The sequence below is a fragment of the Mustela putorius genome, unplaced genomic scaffold (genome assembly GCF_011764305.1).
Source record: "Mustela putorius furo isolate JIRA1106 unplaced genomic scaffold, ASM1176430v1.1 tig00001012_pilon_pilon_pilon, whole genome shotgun sequence".
NCBI classification, from domain to species: domain Eukaryota; kingdom Metazoa; phylum Chordata; class Mammalia; order Carnivora; family Mustelidae; genus Mustela; species Mustela putorius.
In genome coordinates, this window is record NW_025421531.1 from 6,138,469 (window position 1) to 6,148,331 (window position 9,863).

Here is a 9,863-nt window from a genome sequence, read left to right on the forward strand (position 1 = left end):
GCAAGTAGGCAGAAAGGCAGGCAGAGAGAGAGGTGGAAACAGGCTCCCTGAGGAGCAGAGTGCCCGATGCGGGACTCGATCCCAGGACCCTGAGATCATGACCTGAGCGGAAGGCAGAGGCTTTAACCCACTGAGCCACCCAGGCGCCTCTTGGTGGAACATTTTTTAAATGTATTGTTGGATTTGGTTTGCTAATATTTTGTTGAGGATTTTTACATCTATGTTCATCAGAATTATTGACCTGTAATTCTCTCTCTCTTTCTCTCCTTTTATAATGTCTTTACCTGGTTTTGATATCAGGGTAATGCTGATCTCATGGAATGAATTTGGGAATTTTCCATCCTCTTCAATTTTTTGGAATAGTTTGAGAAGAATATATATTAACTTGGGATGCCTCGGTGGCTCACTCATTAAGCATCTGCCTTCGGCTTGGGTCATGATCACAGGTCCTGGCATCAAGACCCACATCAAGACCCCCTGCTCAGTGGGGAGTCTGCTCCTCCCTCTCACTCTGCCTGCTTGTGCTCTCTGTCAAAAAAATAAAATCTGGAAAAAAAAAAAAAAGAATATGTATTAACTCTTTTTAAAATGTTTTGTAGAGGGGCACCTGGGTAGCTCAGTTGGTTTTATTGGGGAATCTCTGTGTCCTGGGTCTGGGTTTGTTTCCTCCCCCCAATTCAGAAAGTTTTTAGCTATTATTTCTTCAAGGAAATTTTGTGCCCCTTTTTCTCTCTCTTCTCCTTCTGGGATCCCTGTAATGTGAATATTATTACACTTGATGGTTTTGTTGAATTCCCTAAGCTTATTCTTATTCTGTATAATTTTTATGTCACCTGCTTATCTTGATTACTTTCCATTATTCTGCCCTTTAGGCCTCTGATTTGTTCTTCTGTTTCCTCTAGTCTATTATTTCTTCCACCTAGTGTTATTTTAAAATTTCATTTATTGTGGGGCACCTGGGTGGCTCAGTGGGTTAAAGCCCCTGTCTTCAGCTCAGGTCATGATCTCAGGATCCTGGAATCGAGCCCGGCATCAGGCTCTCTGCTCAGTGGGGAGCCTGCTTCCACCTCTCTCTGCCTGCCTTTCTGCCTACTTGTGATCTCTGTCAAATAAATAAATAAAATCTTTTTTTTCTCATATATTCCTTTAATGGTAGTTGAATTTTTCAGAGTCAAATAGGACTGAAATGTCACAGCAATGGGACAAAATGCTGCTTTGTTTTAACCATGTGCTTTTTGGCCCTTGAGAACCTTTGGTTGGACTTTTCGTTCAGTAATCCATTCCATTAAATACGGTTCAATTCCCAGTCAAAGACCTTCACTGGCACTCAATAACAACATTCTTATAAATTAAAGCCAACTTTGTATATATGTACATCTTTTTCAGAATCATAGTGAACCTTACTCACAGTAAATTGCCTCTCCAGCATCGCTAAGAAGTTGTTGTCCCATTCATAGCGAATTCGGCAAGCTAAAAGAATCACGGAGCGCTTGCTACAGAGATGTTCTAAAGTCTGAAGAAGATCTGCGAATGTTTCTTCTAAATATATGATATCAGCTCCAAGTATCAGGTCAAATTCTCCAGGTGAATAACTCCCCAAATTTTGTCCCCAGGTCAGCTCCTTAACAACAGCATTGGGTTGGATATGGGGGGGTAAGTTGGCTTGAACATTTGACTTAAAAAATTCTAATGCTACTTTTCGGTCCGTGATAGTCACAGGAGCACCCAGCAGGGCCGCCACGATGCCCACCAGCCCGGTGCCGGCGCCCAGCTCCACAGCAGAGCAGCCTCGCAGCTCCCTCCCCAGCTCCCATCTCCAGATACGTGCAAAGAAGGCCAGCCGCGTCCCACACCACGGCTGCGACTCCCAGCTGGCTCCAGTCCCGCCGGATCTGGATGGTGTGGTTGGCAAAGGAGAAGGTGGCGAGAGGCTTGTGGAATTTCTGCAAGCCCACTCCCGCTGTCTCCTCATAGGGCACCAGGGCCATTTCGCCTGCACTCTGCTCTCTGCTCCCTCAAAGTGCCGGGGAGCCGGCCCCGCCTGGCGCGCCTCGCTTTCCCCGCCCCGAGCGCGGCCGCCGCCGCCGCCGCCGCCGCCGCCGCCCGCCTTAAAGGGCCGGGAGCCGACCCGGGAGCCCGCGGGGCGCGGGCTGCGCGGGCAGGCGGCGGGGGTGGGCGGCCAAATAAATAAAATCTTTTTTAAAAAATTTCATTTATTGTGTTCTTCATCTCTGGTTGATTCTTTCTTAACTTTGTTAAAGTTCTTGCTGATGTCCACCACTCTTTCCTCAAGTCCAGTGAGTATCTTTATGATCATAATTTTAAAAATTCTGCATCAGGGATATTACTTATCTCCATTTTGCTTAGGTCTATTGCTGTGATTTTGTCCTGTTCTTTCATTTGGGACATATTCCCTAACTCTCTGTCTGTGTCTTTGTGCTCAGAGTCAGCTATGTCTCCTGCTCTTGAAAGTAGTGGTCTTGGGGCACCTGGGTGGCTCAGTGGATTAAGCCTCTGTCTTCAGCTCAGGTCATGATCTCAGGGTCCAGGGATCAAGCACCGCATTGGGCTCTCTGCTCAGCAGGGAGCCTGATTCCCTCTCTCTGCCTGCCTCTCTGCCTACTTGTGATCTCTGTCTGTCAAATAAATAAATAAAATATATATATATATGAAAGTAGTGGTCTTATAAAGAAGAGGTCCTGTCGTGCCCTGCAATGTCCCATTTACTGGAATTTAGTGCTTCGGGTGTGTCTCCTACATCTGTTGCATGTGCCCCGTTGTGGCTGAGCCCCTTTTTCCTTCAGTCCAGTCATCTGCAGTGGCTCTCTGCCTGTTTTAGGCAGTGTTTGGTCCCTGTGGTGTTAGTGTACCAGTCTGGGGCTGCCTTAGTTTTGAGTTGAGTCAGACCAGGTGTTTGCCAAAGATGCTGTAGCACCAAACTGCAGGGCATTTTCCCTGTGTTGTCCCTGAAAAGCTTTCATTGGTGTGCGAAGCCTGCAGGCGTACCAGTTGTCTGCCTTCAGCCCACTACTGGTGCCTCCTTCTCACTGGTGTGTGTGGTTATCTTCCCCTCTCTCCAGGGCAAGAGTCACTTTGGAGTGGTGCTGGGCATTAAAGGGGTGGCTTGCACACTTCTAAGCCTGTGGCACCACCCAGAATAGGCTCCAGCCAAGAGCATATTGGATGGAGTAGATCTACAAAATGTGGGAAAGGGGAGTGCTGGGGAGGACAGCAATGCAGTAGAGTTACGAAGGTTTGGGTCACTGGTCCTCTGTGGAAGTGGCCCTGCAGCTCCGAGACTGAGGCAGTCTTGACTGGAGAGGGTGAATCCACCAAAACAGAGCACAGGGGGAAAAGGAGTTGGTGGGACAGTCTTAGCAAGTTAGGATAGTCCCTGCAGGTGGCTGTGTGTTTATGCTGGGGGCGAGGGAGGGAAAAGGTGCCTGCCAGCTCCTTTATTCTTGGAGAAGTCTTCCAAGGACCCCTGTCCCTTGGGGACATGCTCTGAGATGAGTAACTAGTCTCCCTCCGGTATGCCCCAGGCATTTTTCAAACTGCATCTTCCACTCTGTGTCTCTGCTGACTGTTTTTGTGTGTGTGTGTGTGTGTGTGTGTGTGTGTGTGTGATCTCTTTTTTAAAATTTAAATTCAATTAACTAACATACAATGTATTATTTGTTTCAGGAGTACAGGGCTGTGATTTATCAGTCTTGTATAATACCCAGTGCTCATTACGACACATACTCTCCCTGATGTCCATCACGCAGTCACCCTATCCCTCCATCCCTCCACTGTGTTATCTGTTTAAGGATGGGGTCTCAGTTTCCTTTGGATCTTTCGTTCTGGCTCTCCCAAAGCCAAGCCTGTTGATTTCTAAAATTCCAGGTTTTAAGTCCTGCTGGTTGTAGGAACACACAATATTAGGCCTCTCTGGTTTTCAAAGCCAAACATTATGGGGATTCAGGCTCACTGTGTAAAGGGCTGTTTCTCTTCCTTTTGCCACGCCCATGGTGTCCCTCCTACCCACCGACAATCCTGCAGGTCCATTTAGCTTTTAAAGGTATCTCTGTCCTTCTTTCCCTCTTCAATGTGGCCTCATCTCTACATTTAGTTGTGGAGTTTATTCTGCTTGCCTTCAGGTTATTTTCTAGGTTATTTGCTAGTGTGAGCATTACCTAGTTATTTATGGAATAAGATGAGTTTAGTGTGCTCCTACTCTGCCATCCTCTTTTTCATTGTTTTTAAATCTAAGAAATGTTAAGATGTTTAAAGGCCATGAAGAAGATGCCAAATGGAAAGAGAGACATTAAAAATACAGAAAAAGTGAAATAGAATAGAATAGTAGCCCCAACCTCAGGCCGAGGACTTGGTGCACACAGTAGGAGGTTCCCAATTATGTGTGCTGAATAAATGCTTTAAAGATAGAGAGAGGTGGTCGTAAAACCATAAAATCAGGATAGAATCTTCTTTTTCTTGAAGGAAAACACTTAAAACCATCATTTCAGTGGTCTTGACTTAACTAAGGGAGGAACCCTTATAGGTCCTTTATCATATCTGAAGTCCAAAAGAGAAAGTATAAAAGGAACTAAATACTCTACAATTTAAAATAACTAGTTGAGGGACACCTGAGTGCCTCAGTGGGGTACACATCTGCCTTTGGCTCAGGTTGTAATCCCAAGGTCCTAGGATCAAGTCCCACACTTAGCTTCTTGCTCAATGGGGAGCATACTTCTTCCTTTGCCTGCAGCTCTCCCTGCTGTGCACTCTCTTTCTTGCTCTCTCTCTCACTCTCTCTGACAAATAAATAAATAAAATCTTTAAAATAAAATAAAATAAAATAACTAGTTGATTCCAAGGGGAGTGGGTTGTGGAAGGCAGCCCATTTCAAATCAGAAATGTAAGCAGAAAATATGTTCTTTTTCTTTATGGCTTTAGATTTAGTGTCTCAGAAAATTACTATTTGTTTTGGAAAATACATCATTAATATAATTATTATTATCTCACATTTCATGTGGGTCAGGAATCACAGCATGGCTTAGCTGAGTCCTCTGGATCAGGGACTCTCACAAGGCTACAATCAAGATGTTGGGCTGTACAGATATATTCCTTGACTACAATGGGATCACATTCTAATAAATCCACTGTAAATTAAAAATACCATTATGTTAAACATGCCTTTAGTACATGCAAACTACCAAACATCATAGCTTAGCCTACCTTATTCACATGTACATTAGCCTAGAGTTGGGCAACATCAGCCAGCACAAAGCCTATTTTATAAGAAAGTGTTGAACATATCATGTAATTTATTGAGTACTGTACTGAAAGTGAAAAACAGCAGGGTTGTGTGGGTAACCATGTTTGTGTTTTTGGTTGTCCACCCTTGTAATCACTTGGCTGATGGGGGCTTCAGCTTATTGCTGCAGCCCAGTGTCATGAAAAAGCATTGTACTGCATATTGCTAGCCCTGGGAAATATTAAAAATTCGAAGTATAGTTTCTACTGAATATTTCATCCAAAACTGTTGTAAAGTGAAAAATTTTAAGTAAACCATCATATGTTGGGGACTGTCTGTACTAATCTCAAAAATCAGCCGAAGGATGAATCTGTTTCCAACCTCACTCACCTGGTTGTCAGCAGGAGTTAGCTTCTTGTGGGCTATTGCACTGAAGACCTCAGTTCTTTGCAGACTGTTGCCTAGAAGCATCCCTCAGTTCCTTGCCATGTGGACTTTTCTGTAGGGTACCTCTCACAATGTGGCAGCTGGCTTCATCAGAGAGAAAAAGTGAGAAGAACCAGAAAGAAAGTGTGAACAAGATGGAAGTCACAGTTCTTTCTAACCTAATCTTGGAAGTGTCAGCCCATCACTTTTGCTGTATTCTATTTGTTAGAACCAAGTCACTGGGTCCTGCCAACATGTAAGAGGAGGGGATTATACAAAGGAGTGAATACTGGGAGCACAGATCACCAGGAGCCACTTTAGCTGGTGCCTACCACCACAGCATATTCACATTTGTCTCATCAGGTACAGCAGTATAGCAACAGTTGGGCAGTTTACGTTGACAGTTACATCAAAGAGAAGACCCAACTCAGAAGTCCTAACCTATTTTGGACCCACAATGAGAGCAGGTATGTCAAATCTCCCTATAGCTATACACCAACACACACACACACACACACACACACACACACCCCTGTGGGACTTTACATCCCTGACCAGCCTCTAAAACTACAGAGCATAATTTCAGATTGAATGATGCAAATTTACAGAATTGTACTAGAGAGGCAAGAAGTATGGATTCAGGGAGTCACCCCATCCTTGATTTACTAAAAGGTTGGTAAACTTTCATAGAGAAGAATCTACAAATGAGGCTGAGAAAAAGAAAGTTACTATCTTAGGCTAGTTTACAGGGAAACAGCCTGAAATAAAGGCTTAAGTGTACATTCCTTATTGAGGAGTGTGAACCAGGAAGCAGAATCAAGGGATGTGGAGGAGCAGGAAAGATGCAAGACCACTGCAAAGATGCATTACCAAACTGGACACTACTGTGGGTGACTGGCTGTGGAATCCAGGGGACTGCCAAGGAGTTGCCTGAAATACATCTCATGAAATACATGTCAATTAGAGTTAAAGGGGGGTAGTATTTTTCATTTGGATCCCATCCCCCACTGCTCAAACTTTTCCCCCAAAAGGCATGAGCCCCAATACTCCTGAGTTGCATAAGCATGAGCACCACAGTTGGTTTCCACAGCATTCTTCACTATGGAGTCAACAGACAAACCCCAGTTGGAGAGTGAGAGGCAAGCTCCATGGGCCTGATGGGAGGTATTGCCAGATTGTACCTAGAGAATGCTGCAGGGAACAGGTTGCTACAGCAGCAGTTGGAGTAAAAGATAAGTGAGTCTAAGACACTCTGAAATGGTTCACAATAGCTGTCTGATAGAGGAACAAATCTGAAAGCAGCAGTCAGTGGAGGGACTGGGGGGGACTCCAGTTATGGGGCTTCCTTTTTGAAAAACCTAAATTGTTCAATATCTTAGTTTGGGCTTCTTCAAAAAGCAGACTTTGAGTGCAGGGCTTTGGGCACAGAAGGTTTATTTGTGAGGCGATTCTAAGGACAGAAGAGGACATGGGAAAAGTAGGACAGAAAAGGGAGAAAAGTCAGCAAGTGTGCTTTATTGAGTGGGGTTAATGCATTGGTTAGTAGCGAGTAGTTTTGCACTGTCATGGGTATGCAACAAGGCTCAATCCCACTGAGGATCTTCTGAGAAACCATGTGCAACAACAAAGACTTGTCCCAGTGACAGTGAGGAGGCTGGAGCATTTATTCACCAACCCCAACCCCAACTGGTTGAACATTGCCCCCATGAGTGTAACTCCCCCTCCACACTTGTGTGTTGCACCTGCCTATAGCAGAACAAGCTCTCATGGGTCTGAAGAGAGCCTTCAGGCAAAGGAAAGAGACATGGGGTCTTGAGGTAAGAAACTCAATGTGTGGAAATCATCTTCATAGAGAACTTAAGAAGGCCAAGAGGATATGAAGCAGAATGTAGACGGTGTTTGCTACAGATAGTTTTCCTTTGGATTCAGGAAGAAGCCCATTCTGTGCAAAGTTTTAGCCTTTTCTCTCCTACAGTATAATTCCACTTTAAAACGGGCCCAAAGTACCTGTGAAGAGATTCATGTGTATTTGCACAGTCTAACTGGTGATCCTGGGTAAACAGAGGGGTAGTCTACACCAGGCCCATGTCTTCCCTGAAGGACACCATGTCCAAGATTTCCTCTGTGACCAGCAGTACAAAGAACAGTGCCACAAATCTGACTAGGTGTCCAGAAGAGAACCAAGTGGGCAACTTAAGGAAATGTGAAACAACTTCCCTGTGATCTCTACACTGACCTCTGGAAGGGAAGGGCAGGTAGAGGCTTGGACTACAATTTGGTGGCAGAGTGTTTAATGGCTTAGGGTTGGGGGAGGGGTTGAAGTCAGAAGAAAAGTCATCTATGAAAATAAAGAGAGGTGAGTAGTAGGGTTAGAGAAATGAGAACAAAGAATATCTGAAATGGCCCTTTTTGAGAATGAGAAAATGAGCTGCCTTTAAAGGATTGTTGGGAGGTATGGTGAGTCATATTGAACTGGAGTCAATCAGTTCCTAGAGTGGCAGTTTGCCCAGTGGCTTGATTCTTGTGAGCCAGGCTCAGACCCAGGAATAGATTTATAAAAGTGGGTGTCACCTTGGTGATTACTCTCTTACTGGGTTATCAACTCATTACAATTTGCCCAACTGGTTAGAGATTCTTGCATCTCTTTCTCCACCTATAAAGTGGAGAAACATGGGGCATGTTACTAGACAACGAGAGCCTCTGAACTCCAGGGTTATTTTAGATAAGTCTCTTTTTCTCTTATATGGTTATGAACCCCTTAAATCTATGGACTGTGCATTATATATCTTTGTGTTCCAAGTATCTCAAAATTATGATGTAAATATTTGTGGAATAATGATGGAATGAATTTTAAAGCCTCTGGATTCAACAGATACAGTCAGTTACTTCTTTGCTCCTAAACTAAGAAATTGTTGAAAAACAGAAAAAAACTTAAGAACTAGGGAAACTTTTTCTGGGTTATTATTAAAATGGGAAGAAAAAGAAAAAAAAGATAAGATTGAGTTAGTCTGAAAACCCAACAATTTAAGACCTTAAAAGACAACTTTCTCTTGAAAAGAAATGTAGTTAAATATGTAAAACACTTAGCTGGCAAAAATGATGTATGCATATTTATATTCCACTCTTTTCCATAGGGATTTGAAATAGCTTCATGCGTATTTGTAGAAAAAAAAATACGATTACTTTAAGACTTTTGTGTAAAACAGTATTATTTGCAGTAAGATATTAAACCCCAAAGACGGTATTCAGTGGTGGACTGGAAGTTCACAGAACTACAAGACAAATATGGCGGGGAGGAGTCAAGATGGTGGAGAAGTAGCAGGCTGAGGCTACATCAAGGAGCAGGAGATCAGCTAGATAGCTTATCTAAACACTGCAAACACCTACAAATCCAACGGGAGATCAAAGAGAAGAACAGCAATTCTAGAAACAGAAAATCAACCACTCTCTGAAAGGTAGGACTGGCGGAGAAGTAAATCCAAAGCGAAAGGAAGATAGACCGCGGGGGGAGGGTCCGGCTCCCAGCAAGTGGTGGAGCAACGGAGAACAAAATCAGGACTTTTAAAAGTCTGTTACGCTGAGGGACATCGCTCCAGAGGCTAAACCGGGGTGAAGCCCACGTGGAGTCAGCATGGCCCCAGTTCCCGCAGGGTCACAGAAGGATCCGGGGTGTCTGAGTGTCACAGAGCTTGTGGGTATTAGAATAGGGAAGCTGGGACGCCTGGGTGGCTCAGCTGGTTAAGTGGCTGCCTTCGGCTCAGGTCATGATCCCAGGGTCCTGGGATCAAGAACCACATCAGGCTCCTTACTCGGCAGGGAGCCTGCTTCTCCCTCTGCCTCTAGCCTGCCACTCTTTCTGCCTGTGCTTGTGCTCGCTCTCTCTAACAAATAAATAAAATCTTTAAAAAAAAAAAAAAGCCAGCTACAGAGACAGAGCTGAGGAGTGACCTCTCAGCTCGGGGTTACCTTGAACCGGTCACCGCCCGGGTGAGCTCAGAGCACGGCTGGAGGCCAGAGAGACGGGAGTTATTGGGTGCTATTCTCTGAGGGCGCACTGAGGAGTGGGGCCCCGGGCTCTCGGCTCCTCTGGGCTGGAGACTGGGAGGCCGCCATTTTCATTCCCGTTCTCCAGAACTCTACGGAAAGCATTCAGAGAACAAAAGCTCCTGAAAGCGAACCGGAGCAGATTACTCAGCCCGGC

At 44.7% G+C, this 9,863-nt stretch overlaps 1 protein-coding gene across 1 annotated transcript; it reads right to left on the bottom strand.

Moving 5' to 3' along the window:
- Nucleotides 1–1,125: 1,125 nt before the first annotated feature.
- Nucleotides 1,126–2,082, bottom strand: LOC101673665 (protein N-lysine methyltransferase METTL21A-like). Its single transcript, XM_045087072.1, is given in 2 exon segments — nucleotides 1,126–1,801; nucleotides 1,803–2,082. Coding segments are annotated over 2 exon segments (645 nt in total). The 5' UTR covers nucleotides 1,989–2,082; the 3' UTR covers nucleotides 1,126–1,342.
- Nucleotides 2,083–9,863: the final 7,781 nt, after the last annotated feature.